Source organism: Phoenix dactylifera, chromosome 4 (genome assembly GCF_051530095.1).
Source record: "Phoenix dactylifera cultivar Ajwa chromosome 4, Ajwa_hap1_PhDact_Kaust_v1.1, whole genome shotgun sequence".
Classification (NCBI taxonomy): Eukaryota; Viridiplantae; Streptophyta; class Magnoliopsida; order Arecales; family Arecaceae; genus Phoenix; species Phoenix dactylifera.
In genome coordinates this window covers 43,937,069-43,953,302 of record NC_143193.1, presented here as the reverse complement: position 1 = coordinate 43,953,302, position 16,234 = coordinate 43,937,069, and the positions used below count along the sequence as shown (strand labels likewise).

Genomic DNA, 16,234 nt, shown 5'->3' with positions numbered 1-16,234 from the left:
AGGATTATCCACTACTTGTTTGTGGAATGGGTTACTTGTGACCAGCTTAGTAGCATCATGCATCTAGTAAAACAAATTTATATGTATATTTACAAAGAGACGTCATTATTTAAATTATAATTTAGGGTCCAGATGTAGTTGCTCACCTCTTTCATTTTTTTCTATTAATATTTAGGTTTATGATAAATTCAAGCTCCATTATATGTTTGTCGTAGCAAGAAGAGCAAGTATTGCCAACTTAATTAGATATGGTAATTTATTTGAACCAAAACAATTGTTCATTGGCCCTAGGTTTGTTTCACTCGTCACCAATTCCGACTCTTACTTTCTCTCTCCTTGTCTAGGGGTGGTAATTTACTTCACCCTATCGGGTACCTAACCCGTCCCGATCCTAATAGGGTGGGTTTGGCCTTTCCCACAGCAGATCCGTGGCAGGTGCGGATAATAGTAAAATTTGCCCTGAGGCGGGGCATCAATAACGTGGCTAGTCCAAAGCACCACAACTAACCATACAAAATATACAACTTAATAACATGCTTGTTATGTGAATATGATACAACATCTCGCTCTTTCACAAAATTCAATACATGCACAATACAAGTCCACACACTTAAATAAGTAATACATGATACATTCAACCATTAAAGATGCCCATATACTTAACAAATAAGTATATACTACACCGCCATCATATACCATACGAAACACAATCGTTGATGCACAAAATAATCATATATAAATAAAGATAATTAGTGTTCGAAAATTCTTACCTCAAACTTCTAACAAACTCACTCAATCCACACCTTGTTTAGGAACTGTGGTGTCAAAAACCTGCTAAACGTTCTTCTATCCCGCTGATCATTTTCCTACAATGCCAAATGCATAATTAAAATAAAAACCATAAACTAAAAGTCGGCGGTCTAGAAACCTGTATTGGCTTTCTCCACGGGGTCTACCATCGAGTCTCCTAAATCCCTCTCCCACAACCCCTAGGTCCAACTAGAGAGCAAGAAGAGAGAAAATTAAGGAGCGGGGAGAGAGAGAAAGAGCAAAGGAAGAGAAGAGAAAGAAGAGAGAGAAGAGAGAGGAAACTTTTTTTCTCTTCATCAAACAAGGGAGGCTCCCTCTCCCTTTCCTTCTCAAACCAGTGGACAGTGGCTTACGGTAGCCTCCGGCGACGGCGATGGCCTCAGTGATGGTGGCCGGCTCGACACCATCCTACGGTGACTATGGTCGGTCGGATGGGAGGAGGAAATGGGAAAGAGAAAAGAGAAAAGAATGAAGGGCTCGGCCCTTCTCTTCCTCCCTCTTCCTATTAACCATGGTCGGCGGCCAATCATGCGCCGTGTGGCCAATCACTCACCGGGCGGCCTTAAGACAGTCAAGGGTGACGGTGGCCGACGATAGTCGATAAAGGCAAAGAAAGAGGAGAAAAATAGGGGATACCTTATTTTTATGCAATCTTGCAACCCGCTGGTCCAAATCAAGCGGTGACTGTAACCACTGAACCAAGAAACAAGGAGGAAGAAGAAGTTTGATCAATTACCTCAGTTTGACGAAGATCCAATGCTCCTTTCCGACAAAAATCTAAGGAAGAGATTCGGAGAAGTTTGGGATCAATGACGATTCCTCGAGTTATCGATGATAGTGTTCAATAGAGGAGGCGGAAGCCCTATTATAGATGAGATCCCAAGGGTTTGGATAGGGTCGGCTCGCCCCATGACTCTCGAAGTCCATCAGAATCGGGGGAGGAAGAAGACTCCAGTTAGGAGTCTTCTTCTTCGCCCACACGTGCATCGCACGTCCCCATTCCATGGGCCCTGGCCTTTTAGGCCGGCCCATTAGCCCAAAGAACATGAACTATTACAAATCTGATCTGGGTATATATAACTCTTCATAAATTTTCTTCCACTTCTTCATCTTAGTCGCTCCTCTCTTAAAAAAATTGAATATATGAAGGGTTACCTGACATAATACTTAGTTGTTTATTTTTTTAGTTGATTGTTTTTCTTAACTTGAAGAATATTTAATTTCATAAAAAAACAATATTTTTGAAGTTTATTTTTGTATTTGTTTGATTTGTATATAAAAAAATAATTTTTATAATTTTATTCGACCTGTCTACTTCTACCCATCATACTCCGCCCTGAGGTGAGTACTGGGTGGGTTCGAATAATAACCTAACCGACCCCTTGCATTCCCTATCCATGCCCCCACGACCCACCAAGTACATATAGTTGCTAGGGTTAATTTTCATAATCCCTTTACATTTACAATTTTTCTACAACAAAAATATTGATGCATATACATCATATCTAAGCAAATTTCTAGTGTACAAAACCTAGAAGACTTTCCAGTGTACAAAAATTCATAGCTAGGATGCGCCTATGGGTCATATAGGACTGCATAGGACTCTCATGTTCGGTTGCCCATCTGCCATTAACTAATATCCATGTGAAACCAGGTATTATAGCTATCTGCAAGCACCAACAAATGGCAAATGGTGGCCCTACACATGAGATTCCACATGAAACAATGAAATACAAATACATAGATATAACTATAGTTGATTAGTTATATGGAAAGCATCTGTTCATATCTTCAAGAAGCTTTGGCTAATCAATCTAATGATATTCATACGTGTGGTAGAGGTTGATATGCGAAACATAATGATGCAGATTTTCATCAAAGTAGAGTCAATGATTGAACTCATTGATGCTTTGGCTTTATAAGTTGCTTATAGAGGTTTATCTTGCTTTACATTTCCAACATTGCTGATTGGTGCCAGATAAAGGTGTTACTGCTATCAATAATAAGATTGTTAGGTCTTTATAAATGAGATCCATCCACTGCAAGCATGATTCTTTTCAACATTCTTATGCCTCTTGTTTACTTCATCAATGACTTAGATTTCAATCTAACAAATTTCAACCTACCCTCCCATTCAGTTCAACATTCAAAAACATTGTCACTAGTCATAGTTTACAATAGGTTGCCCTTGCTTTTTGAATAAACTTAAATAAAAATGTTCTCACCATGTAATAAATAAAGTCTCATATTATGAAAGAAATTTACAAAATAAAGGTGACAGGTGATGTAGCACATCTTACAAATTAGAGGATCTCACAACTATGTTGGCATCTATTAGGACTGCATTTAGAGATGTTGTTGGACTCTGTAGCCACATTAGGAGAGTTATATTTGCATGACATATAGGAGTCCGACTAAGAAAAGTAATACTCTTGAAATTAGGACACTTTGGTATTGCCGATAAAAAAATATTTTTTTGCATGCAATAAGCAGTATCTAAGCATATCGAATATGTGCAATGATAGCAATTGTATAGAAAAGCTAATGCTGCATTATGGCTCTCCCCTAAAATGTAGATACAAAGGAAGGGCAAGCCTAAAGTAGCTTGTCTGCTATATTGCTTAAAATATATACATAAGTTTCAAGAGGACTATAGTGTTATGTCAACATAAGCTATGATAAAGCTGGTACCTAACTTAAACTTAGTCTGCCAAGGAGCATGAGCTAGTATTCAGTTCTAATGTTTTTGGTGGAAGCTCAAGCAAATTAGGACAATGTTCACTTCCATAAAAACCTATAGTCAAAAGAAAAAAAAATGCAATGATGTCTTCTAACTCTTATATATTAGATCAGAACATCAAAACAATTAGGTATGTAGTAAACATCCAAGTCCCTATGATATTGACTTAGGGCATATTTGGTTAGGAGGAGCTGGACTCTAGAATGGAAATGGGATGAGTGACTTCCATACCAACCATTTAGTTAGAGAGAGTCCCATTTCCATTCTAATTTCAGAGAGAATACGAATAATGCCCCAATCCCCCCAAAATCTAACTCCTACTCTTACTAGTATTCAAATCCTACTCTGATTCCAATTCTGATTCTGGTCATAAACCAAACAAGTCGGAACATATGGCTATTCCGATTCTCATTCCAATTCATTCCGATTTCAATTTCTATTGTGAACTAAATACACCCTTAAAGTTAGAATTGTAGTGCAGTTCAGATAGAAAAATAATTTAAAAATAGTTTTGAAAAATCAATATATAGCGTTACCAAAATTATAAGGTAGAGGTATTTAAAGAAGATACTTTAACATTTTTTCTGATTTTTTTGGGGGGGATGGCAGGGGTGGAGGAGAAACTAGCCACTATGTGTCTTTGTCCTTATGCCTAATTATCAATGTCTCAACCATCATAGTAGATAATAAAAGCATTTTAGAACGGAAATTTGAAGAGTGAGGATAGCATGGACCTGATTACGCCCAAAGAATAACGCGGCTATCGCAGTATATATTGGGGTGTCGATTCCACAGGGAGAAGGTAGGAACACTAAAAGGAACTACAAAACTAAAAAGAAATATCAAAGCAGTAAAATGTGATGTGAATGTTTAAAAGTAAATTGACAATTAGATTGTAGTAGTGAAAAGATGTGACCAGAATTAATGGCAGCAAAGCATCGGAAATTCCTCACTTGAATCAGGTAATTCCATTCATATTTGATCCATTGGATAACTCAATTAGAGATCATAGCACCAGATTCTCTAATTGGAGGATATAGCATTACAATCAAAATATTTAGTGATAATTCTAGAAAATCATTCTCCTCTTTTAAAACCAAGGATTGTTATCCTTTTAGACTCAGATTCAAAGACAAAAATATACCCAATGGCAATATTTCAGCAAAAAATCACACTAACTGGATAAACAATCAAATCTAGATATAATCAAGCACCTCAACAATTCTATAGAAAAAGATATGGCTGAATCTATGAAAAGAATAGGTTCAAGATTATTCCAACACAAGAAAGATCTATGGATGAGAAATGATAAACAAAAATTGTATCAACATGAGAATCTATTACATAGATCAAATATAAATGAAACTACCATCATCCAAGCGAGTTCATCCCTAGCTTCACCAAAGAATTAGCTCTCCATGAATTTTTGGCTCCTCTTGATGATTTCTTTGTAATGCAGCCTTTTTTCTCTTTAGAACGGCGTGCTCCCCAAGTATATATATGATTTTGGGGCTAAAAATCCTAGGAAACACGACTTAGACACGTTTGCATGTGTTTTTCCGACTTTACCCTCGAGCACCAACGTGAGCATGAGGTTCGGGAGACTCTCCAGATCGCATCTGATCTTCAAATTTTATGTTCTTATAGTTATTTGAAAGCTCTGGAAGTCTAGTTTCCAACAAAATTTGAATCATCTCAATTGGACTTCTGTAGCTCCCGAAATCATCAAAATACTACACAAAGGTCTGATCTGTCAGGGCCCGGGCTGGCGGTTTAGGGAAACCTAACTTTGCAACTTCATAACTTTCTCTCTGAAGCTCCAATTGACCTGATTCTTGATGCATATGAAACCTCAACATGTCTACTTCATCTCCACTAAGTTTCATTTCATTCGGACTGCAATGGGATATTCAATCTTCTTAACTCCATTCCTACAATAAAATCACCAAAATCAATTAAGACTTGGACACTTTGTGAAGTAAAGTTCAGATTAGAAAAATATCATAAAAATATCCAAATCATGCTTAAGTCTTAACAATTTAGCCTAAAGTGGTAGTGTTAAAAGGTACATTTTCATGCACCTATCACACCTCCCAACCAGCTTATTGCTAGTCCCTAGCAATTTAAGCGAAGAAAAAGAACGGACTATATCCAACCCAGTGTAGACAGCTTTTGCATGAGCTAAGCAATAATATTCAAGTATAACAAATAAAGTACTCGCAAGAGATCAACAATACTATCAAAATCAGTCCATCAAGAGCAACTCCCAGAATTCGTGTGTGTGTGTACTCTAAGCCGTAACCATCTTACCACCAACCCTGACACATACAACGTCGAGAACATTTCAAACAAAAGCTTCAACTCCATATCTCACAGGTATAATATTCAATAGTAGACTGGTGTAAGGGGTCTCTCTATGGAGTTGAGAAAGGGTGTTCACACAAATATATGAGAAGGCAAGTGTTCATGAACAAGCAACAAACAAGCATTGATCTTATGATAGGATCACCAACCATTGGGAACTCAACCATTCTTACCACAAACCCACTTAGGATCAAAAAGGTCAATAATAAAAGGTTGTAATGAGGCTAAAGTTAAGTAAAATAAAAATAATAAAAGGATGGATAAGAGAATTCAAAAGAACTTTCCAGTACATGCTAGAGGTCTTCACAAGATATAACATCAAGCACAACTTCCTCAAACCGCTTGTACCTTTTTTTTTTCTTTTCTCTTTTTTTTTCCTTTTTTTTTCACGCTAGTCATACCATTTGGTTATTTCATCAACAACTTCATACTAGCATTTTGAACCTGTGACAAGCAGTTTAGGAACCAATAGAATCATTTTCAGAATGGAGATTAGAGCCTGAGACATTTTCAAGGCCTGTGGTAATAGAAAGCTGAAGCTGCTGGTGGAGTTGATTTGTTTCTTTGTTTCTTTCTCTCTTTTTTTCTTCTTCCTTTTTTTTTTTTTAACACAACCTTTGGTTGCAATTATGGAGTCCATTTCAGCAAACCTGCCAGCACCAATGAGAAACCACCACAGTACATCCCCTTTCTTGTCTTCATTATTTGCGGACCAATTATTTATCATCCCTAGCATGTACTTGAAAGTAAAAGGTAGGAAAGATATAATAATTTAGGCTCAACTCCAATGTGGAGGGGGGGGGTAAGGACATATGGGTTTACAAAGGAAAGGGTTCTTTTTTTTTTTCGGCTCAAAATGGCTTCTAATGGATAAAACATGGGTTAGCTTGAAAGGCTCAAACGTTCATCCTAAATTGACCTTCATCATCTCCTAAGTATAATCAACCAACATACCACAAACTGTGCAATAAAAATTCCCAATAGAGCAACCAATTCAAAAAAATCAATGAACGCATGCCACAAGTCTCTGAACATGATGAACTCTCTCTCTCTCTAATACTCACCAATGCGTAAATACTTAAGTTTGAGAGTTCTCTAATTGTATGCATTGAACATCCATCAAACCACAAGGCTTAGATGCGTGCATAAAAAAAGAATTCAGAGGGTGTCTTAATAGTGTGACTAAGATAGAAAAATTGACTCCAGCAAAAATACTCTGTAATCATTTGTTTTTTTTTTAAAGCAAATTCATGCAAAAACATATACACATGGGCTGCCCTCCCCCAACTAAAACATGACATTGTCCTCAATGTATGGAAATAAAAGCATAGAAAACAAAATAGGATAGAGGTCACCTGATTAGCGGAGCACAAATCCATGGTAAAAACAGGAAGCTGGCAAACCTGAAAATTAAACTAAGGAAACCAAACAAAATAAAACAAAACAAGCAAAAACAAAAACTGAAACAAAGACAAAATAAAGAAAAACAAAAAGAAACAAGGAAAAAGAGAAACGTACCTGCACGGGCATAGCATCACTGTTCGTAGACGGGGTCCATGAGAAGAATATCTTCCTCTACTGGAGCCTCTTTCTCAAGGACCGGCTTGAGTCTCTGGCCATTTACCTTAAGCATCCGACCATCTCTAGGATCTTCTATCTCTACCGCTCCATTCTCAAATGTATGCTTTACCACAAAAGGACCAGTCCACCTAGATCGTAATTTACCAGGGTGTTTATGAAGCCTAGAATCATATAAGTATACTCGTTGATTAGGTGCAAACGTTTTTCTAAGAATATTTCTATCATGAAATGCCTTCATCTTAGCCTTGTAAATTTTAGAATTTTCATAAGCTTCATTTCGCAACTCTTCTAACTCGGTCATCTGGAACTTCCTAAGCTCACCGGCTTCAGGTAAATCAAAGTTAAAGTTCTTAATAGCCCAATAGGCTCTATGTTCTAGCTCTACCGGTAGGTGGCAAGGTTTACCAAAAACAAGCCTATAAGGTGACATGCCTAGGGGGGTCTTGAAAGCTGTACGGTATGCCCAAAGTGCATCAGTTAATCGCAATGACCAATCCTTTCGGTCGGGGTTAACCGTTTTCTCTAAAATACGCTTAATCTCTCTATTAGCAAGCTCTACCTGCCCACTTGTTTGAGGATGGTAAGCTGTAGAAATCTTATGCACCACCCCATACTTCCTCATCAATGCTTCAAAGGAACGGTTACAAAAATGTGTACCCCGGTCACTAATGATAACACGTGGTGTACCAAAACGAGACAACACATTTTCCTTTGGAAATTTAATTACTGTCTTATTGTCATTGTTCCTACAAGTTGCAGCCTCTACCCATTTGGACACATAATCTACTGCAACAATAATATATAGATAACCAAAAGAAGGAGGAAACGGTCCCATAAAATCTATACCCCAGCAATCAAAAATTTCTATCACTAAAATTGGATTCAAAGGCATCATATTACGACGGGACAAAGCTCCTAATTTTTGACATTTCTCACAAGAACGACAATAAATATTTGTGTCTCGAAACAATGATGGCCAATAAAATCCACACTGCAAAATTTTTGCAGCGGTTTTCTTCATAGAGAAATGGCCTCCACAAGCTTGGGAATGACAGAATTCTAAGACACTTGCTATCTCATCATCTGGGACACATCTCCTCATAATTTGGTCAGGACAGTACTTAAAAAGATGTGGATCATCCCAATAAAAAGAACGTACCTCTGTTAAGAACTTCTGCTTATCCTGTGCATTCCAGTCTGATGGCATCTCACCTGTTACCAAATAATTGACAATATGTGCAAACCACGGCATGGAGGTGATAGAAAATAATTGTTCATCTGGAAAATCATCACGGATCGGTGGTGTATCTGTAGTATCCTCAAATATTAACCTTGAGAGGTGATCAGCCACCCCATTCTCTAAACCCTTCTTGTCCTTGATGGTTAGATTAAATTCCTGCAAAAGCAAGATCCACCTAATTAATCGCGCCTTAGCATCCTTCTTTGCGAGAAGGTACTTAAGGGTTGCATGATCTGTAAAAATTGTAATAGGCGAGCCAATCAAATAAGCACGGAATTTATCTAATGCAAATACTACAGCTAGTAGTTCTTTTTCAGTAGTAGAATAATTCATTTGAGCACTATTTAAAGTCCTACTAGCATAATAAATGACAAAGGGCTTTCCCTCTCTCCGTTGACCTAAGACAGCCCCTACTGCGTAGTCACTTGCATCACACATAATTTCAAAAGGTAAACTCCAATCTGGTGGCTGCATAATGGGAGCTGAAGTGAGCTTCCCAATAAGCGTTTGGAATGCCGCTTGGCACTCTTGTGTCCACTCAAATAGGGTATCCCTAACTAGAAGGTTACACAATGGTCTAGATATGGCAGAAAAATTCTGGATAAACCTCCTATAGAAACCAGCATGACCAAGGAATGATCTAACATCCTTCACAGTCTTAGGTGTGGGCAACTTAGAGATCAACTCAATTTTGGATTGATCAACCTCTATTCCCCTAGAGGAAACAATATGGCCCAAAACAATACCCGAAGGCACCATAAAATGGCATTTCTCCCAATTCAATACAAGGCCTTTTTCTTTGCAACGAGCTAGAACCCTTGTTAAATTAAACAAACATTCATCAAAGGAGTCACCAAAAACAGTCAAGTCATCCATAAACACCTCCATGCAATTCTCAACCATATCACTAAAAATACTCATCATGCACCTTTGAAAGGTAGCTGGAGCATTACACAAACTAAATGGCATACGACGAAATGCATAAGTTCCAAAGGGACATGTAAAAGTGGTCATATCTTGGTCCTCTAAAGCAATTTCAATTTGATAATAACCAGAATAACCATCTAAAAAACAATAAAAGGGATGACCAGCTACACGCTCTAAGATTTGGTCGATGAATGGAAGGGAAAAATGATCTTTGCGAGTGGCAGCATTTAACTTCCTATAATCAATGCACATGCGCCACCCGGTTGCTGCTTTGGTAGGGACTAATTCTCCTACATCATTCTTCACTACTGTGACACCTGACTTTTTAGGAACTACCTGCGTAGGACTAACCCACTTGCTATCGGCAATCGGATAAATAATACCCGCATCTAACAGTTTTAAGACTTCATTTTTCACAACTTCTTTCATGGTAGGGTTTAGCCTGCGTTGGGGGTCTCTACGAGGGTTAGCTCCCTCCTCCAAGTGAATCCTATGAGAACAAATTAAAGGGCTGATGCCTTTAATGTCGGCCATGGTCCAACCAAGTGCAGATTTATGCTCATTCAAAGTTGTAAGTAATTTTTTACCTTGTGATGCACTTAAGTCAGAAGAAATTATTACAGGAAAGGTATCACCTGGACCAAGAAATGCATGTTTTAAACCCTTAGGCAGTGGCTTTAACTCGACTTTTGGGGCTTCAATGGTAGATGGCTTCGGTTGTTCTCGCATCAAGGGCAGCTCCTCAAATCTTGGTTGCCATGTCCTCGTCCCATAATCCTGAGATGAATCAAAAATAGCACAAATATTAGTAACATCATTAGAGTCAAATGTGCTATCAAACCCAGAATTAATAAGAAAATATTCAAGAGGATCGGGCTCATGTTTTGTGATGGCTTCCTCTTGCATAAGTGTGTTTATCAGGTAAGTTTGGTGACACTCATCGTCCTCCTGTGGCTGTTTGCTTATGTGGAAGATATTGACCTCAAGGGTCATATGCCCAAAGGACAACTTCATCAATCCATTCCTGCAATTAATAAGAGCATTAGCGGTGGCAAGAAAAGGTCTACCTAAAATAATGGGGATTTTTGATTCAGAAATAACAACAGAGTGTGTGTCTAGAATCAAGAAATCAATAGGATAGTAAAATTTATCAACTTGAATTAACACATCCTCAACTATCCGCCTTGGTATCTTTACTGACTGATCAGCTAACTGTAAGACCACAGAGGTGGGTTTGATCTCTCCTAATCCCAATTGCAAGTAAACAGAATAAGGCATGAGATTGACACTAGCTCCCAAATCAAGTAAGGCCTGTGCAAACTCATGATTCCCAATAATACAAGAAATTGTGGGGCATCCTGGGTCCTTATATTTTGTTGGGATTCTCTGTTCAATCAAAGCACTTACTTGTTCCGTTAGAAAAGCTGTTTTCTTAACATGGTGTTTTCTTTTTACAGTGCACAAATCTTTAAGGACCTTTGCATAAGTTGGAACCTGTTTTATCACATGTAACAAAGGAAGATTAATTTTCACTTGCCTTAGGTTCTCTAGGATCTCGCTACTATGGTCCATAACTCTTGAGGTAGACTTGAGAGCTTGAGGAAAGGGCACTCTAACTGGACTCTTCACTATCTCTTCCTCTCTTGGAACATCAACTACATCACTACTCAACTTCTCTTGTGTGTCCTTAGGCTTGGGAACCCTTTCTATAACCTTACCACTTCGAGTAGTTATGGAATTAACCTCCTTAAGATCTTGCCTATCAGGGTTAGAAGTTTGTGCCATATGCTGACCTTGGGGATTGGGTTGAGCTTGCGATGGAAATTTTCCTCGCTCATTTACGGTTAAAGCACTAATCAACTTAGACACTTGACTCCTAATCTCTTTATTTTCCTCAACCACCTGAGTAATCATTGATTCAAACTTCTGGTTTGTCTTATTCTGAGCCTCAATAGAAGCATGTAGTGTGTCCTCTAAAGGATTCCTAGAAGATGGGGCATGGTATGGAGGTGTAGAATAAGCTCTAGGCAGCTGTGGTTGTGCAGGATGTTGCGGGTCAGATTTCCAACTAAAGTTAGGATGGTTCCTCCAACCAGGATTATAGGTATCTGAAAAGGGTGTAAAAGGCTTCTTGTACATACCTAGGGCATTACAATGTTCCTCATACACACCCCTCATTTCAGCAAATGTGGGACAATCCTGAGCTAGGTGATCCACTCCACCACATACAAAACAGGGTCCATGGGACTCAACACGAGAAACAGTATGTGTAACCTTTGTATCCTTTGTTTTTAAGGCCTCTAACTCCCTAGTCAGAATTTCTATCCGGGCCTTGAGATTATCCTCCTCTCTAAGATGGTAAATTCCTCCACTAGAAGGAGTAGCTGTAGGTCGTGACCTACTAGTACTATCAGTCGCACTAGGTCCTGTCCAAGTATGAACTTTCTCAGCTAGATCATTCAGGTACTCTATGGCCTCATCCGGATCTTTCTGCAAGAACTCACCATTACACATCATCTCTACAAATTGGCGCTCTCTAGGTGTAAGTCCCTCATAAAAGTAACTAACTAAACGCCAACTCTCATAGCCGTGATGAGGACACAAGTTCAACAAATGTTTAAACCTCTCTCACACCTGATACAAAGTCTCACTATCCTTTTGTGCAAAGGTTGAAATCTGTCTCTTCAAACCACTGGTCTTATGGTGGGGGAAGTATTTGTTAAAGAAAACCTGTGTCATCTCATCCCAAGATCCTATTGACCGCGGTCTCAGTGAATACAACCAACTTTTCGCTCTATCTTTCAGAGAAAATGGAAAAAACTTAAGTCTAACTGCATCTATTGTACCGGGTTGACTATGAAAAGTCGCCACTACCTCCTCAAACTCTCTAATGTGCACGTAAGGATTTTCATTCTCTAAGCCATGAAAGGTAGGAAGTAACTGTATCATTCCTGGTTTAAAATCCTGTTGTGGGACATTGGGTGGGAACATAATGCATGACGGTGTGGCTGTGCGTGTAGGATGGAGATAGTCCTGGAGAGTCCTAATGGGCTGATCTTCGTGATTGCTCATGGTGTTAGAATTAGATGGCGTATCGGGCAAATTCACAGGAAAAGTGTCAGGTTCTAATTCCGGTCTTCTTGCAAATCTACCTAACTCGTCTCTATGCCTACGCATGCAACACAAAATATATGTATATTATTTTTATTTTATTTTATTTTATTTTTTTTGCACAATCAAATCAAAACTATGAATGAAATAAACTGAAGACAAAAAGCAAGAGAAAAAAAAAAAAGAAGAAGGAACGAGGTTACCGCTTTGACGAATTAATTCAGCAAACCTATTCCTTGAAGCGCTTCTTGTACCGTTCTCCCCGGCAACGGCGCCAAAATTTGATTACGCCCAAAGAATAACGCAGCTATCGCAGTATATATTGGGGTGTCGATTCCACAGGGAGAAGGTAGGAACACTAAAAGGAACTACAAAACTAAAAAGAAATATCAAAGCAGTAAAATGTGATGTGAATGTTTAAAAGTAAATTGACAATTAGATTGTAGTAGTGAAAAGATGTGACCAGAATTAATGGCAGCAAAGCATCGGGAATTCCTCACTTGAATTAGGTAATTCCATTCATATTTGATCCATTGGATAACTCAATTAGAGATCATAGCACCAGATTCTCTAATTGGAGGATATAGCATTACAATCAAAATATTTAGTGATAATTCTAGAAAATCATTCTCCTCTTTTAAAACCAAGGATTGTTATCCTTTTAGACTCAGATTCAAAGACAAAAATATACCCAATGGCAATATTTCAGCAAAAAATCACACTAACTGGATAAACAATCAAATCTAGATATAATCAAGCACCTCAACAATTCTATAGAAAAAGACATGGCTGAATCTATGAAAAGAATAGGTTCAAGATTATTCCAACACAAGAAAGATCTATGGATGAGAAATGATAAACAAAAATTGTATCAACATGAGAATCTATTACATAGATCAAATATAAATGAAACTACCATCATCCAAGCGAGTTCATCCCTAGCTTCACCAAAGAATTAGCTCTCCATGAATTTTTGGCTCCTCTTGATAATTTCTTTGTAATGCAGCCTTTTTTCTCTTTAGAACGGCGTGCTCCCCAAGTATATATATGATTTTGGGGCTAAAAACCCTAGGAAACACGACTTAGACACGTTTGCATGTGTTTTTCCGACTTTACCCTCGAGCACCAACATGAGCATGAGGTTCGGGAGACTCTCCAGATCGCATTTGATCTTCAAATTTTATGTTCTTATAGTCATTTGAAAGCTCTGGAAGTCTAGTTTCCAACAAAATTTGAATCATCTCAATTGGACTTCTGTAGCTCCCGAAATCATCAAAATACTACACAAAGGTCTGATCTGTCAGGGCCCAGGCTGGCGGTTTAGGGAAACCTAACTTTGCAACTTCATAACTTTCTCTCTGGAGCTCCAATTGACCTGATTCTTGATGCATATGAAACCTCAACATGTTTACTTCATCTCCACTAAGTTTCATTTCATTCGGACTGCAATGGGATATTCAATCTTCTTAACTCCATTCCTACAATAAAATCACCAAAATCAATTAAGACTTGGACACTTTGTGAAGTAAAGTTCAGATTAGAAAAATATCATAAAAATATCCAAATCATGCTTAAGTCTTAACAATTTAGCCTAAAGTGGTAATGTTAAAAGGTACATTTTCATGCACCTATCAGGACCCAACCACACAATAAATATATCTTTGCAAACTTACAATCATAAGTGCCACATGTACCTAATATTTATGTTAAACAATCTAGCTATTAATCTCTTAGTGAAAGTTAGTGAAAAGGCAGGAATGGCAATGGAACACTCGAAATTACAACCATAAAAATAGTTCTTTTAAAGAGGTTGAGATTTGGAAGAAGGAACATAGTGGTTGATTGATCCTTGAAGGATATAAGTTTTAAAAGTAAATGATAAGCAGGCAAATGTTAGACAGTAGTTGTCGTGAAAGAAAAGCTCTATTACATTGTTCGAGCGATACAGGTAAGAACAAAATAAGATATCAATAGTAGAAAAGTGAGAATACATAGGAGGAGAAAATATGTCCTTTAAATTAACTATTATCTCCTACTGATTCAACAAATTTGTCGTAGCTAAAGCTTGTAAATCACATCCATGCGTGAGAATACTTTGTAAATCAATGAAATTGGTAGCAAACTGGTTAGTAGAAGGGTGAATTATCACAACATGAATTGGCCGCTTTCTGAATAAGTGCGCACAATAAAGTGGTTATAAATAAATTTGGAAACCTTGGTTGCCATTTGCACAATCTTTGCCATCATCTTCATTCACCCTATATCCTTTAGCATTAAATTTATACAATGATTTACACATGGTGATCAACAAAAAGGATGAAGCTCCTTTTCCAACCTCTCACCAGCTGCCTCATAATTAGCAGCATAATGAGTGACCCTATGCAGTGTGTTCAATAATTATGCCAAGCATGCATGGTACGTATCCAAGATTATCCAAAGGTACATGGTTTTAAGGATTTCATGCAAAGATTTTCAATGATTCTAATACTCTATTTACACATGAAACAATAAATAATTACAGCACATGATTTGAAAAAAATCCAAGAGTTTCAACGTCATAATCTCACTTGCCCAATCCAATGTACATGTACGCAAAGGAACATTTTGCAAGAACATTTTTTTTTTTTTAGTTTCACTATCATACCAATTGCTAACTAATACCATACCATATCACAAGAAGCTAGACATGTGCCAATAATAGGGCATAGGCATGGACATGTGATAGTGATGACACGTATCTCATGCCAACCAGTGTTATGGACCAACTCTATATCAGCTCAACATCGTATAGATAGACATGGTCCACAGTTGGTAAATATACATATATCTCATCAAAGGTATTTTACAATTTATGTATAATTTTCAAAGTATTCTGCAGCTAATTAACATGAATATGTATTAAAGAAGTTGAGTTAAAAGCTCCGATTTAGGTAGAGGTTGCTTACTAAACAAGTTTGATATAGTAAGAAGACCTCTTCTACTCAATCCAATTTCTCTCTAATACCTAACATTGATAAATAATCTCAACAACAAAATATAACCTCTAGAGTATTATAATAGGCCTAAGCACCTCATCAAAAACTGACATAATTTTTTAAATTTAATTATTTCCTACAAATTCAGTGCAAGATACATAAATTTATATTCGATCAAATAAAATTCTAATAGTTATAAAAAAAAGGATAGTCCGGTGCGCGAGGCTCCTACTATTGTGTCTAAGACCAGACATATGCAACCTTACCCCCATATTCAAAGAGGCTATTTTCAACTTTAGTAGCAATCTCAACTTGCTTTGATATTGTTAAACAAAGTAGATGTTTTTCGATGATGTCATTTGGCGAGATTTCTTATTCTATATCTTCTAACTCGGAGATGATGAAGAGGTATGCTAGCATTGTCACCGATGACCTGCTAGGTGGTTGGAGATGGCAATGACTTGAGATAATAGCAACTGGTGTTGT

General features: G+C 37.6%; 1 protein-coding gene and 1 non-coding gene across 2 annotated transcripts; one reads left to right on the top strand and one right to left on the bottom strand.

The window, feature by feature from the left end:
• Positions 1 to 7,448: 7,448 nt before the first annotated feature.
• On the bottom strand, positions 7,449 to 12,265 carry LOC148714084 (uncharacterized). The gene is made up of 2 exons (XM_088720821.2): positions 9,922 to 12,265; positions 7,449 to 9,450 (listed from the first exon to the last, which is right to left on the bottom strand). Exons 1-2 carry the CDS (start codon positions 12,177 to 12,179, stop codon positions 7,449 to 7,451), a joined length of 4,260 nt encoding a protein of 1,419 aa, XP_088576947.1. The 5' UTR covers positions 12,180 to 12,265.
• Positions 12,247 to 12,354, top strand: LOC149767806 (small nucleolar RNA R71). Its single transcript, XR_016409272.1, has one exon. It is a non-coding gene; the product is annotated as a small nucleolar RNA R71 (small nucleolar RNA).
• The last annotated feature ends 3,880 nt before the right edge of the window (positions 12,355 to 16,234 follow it).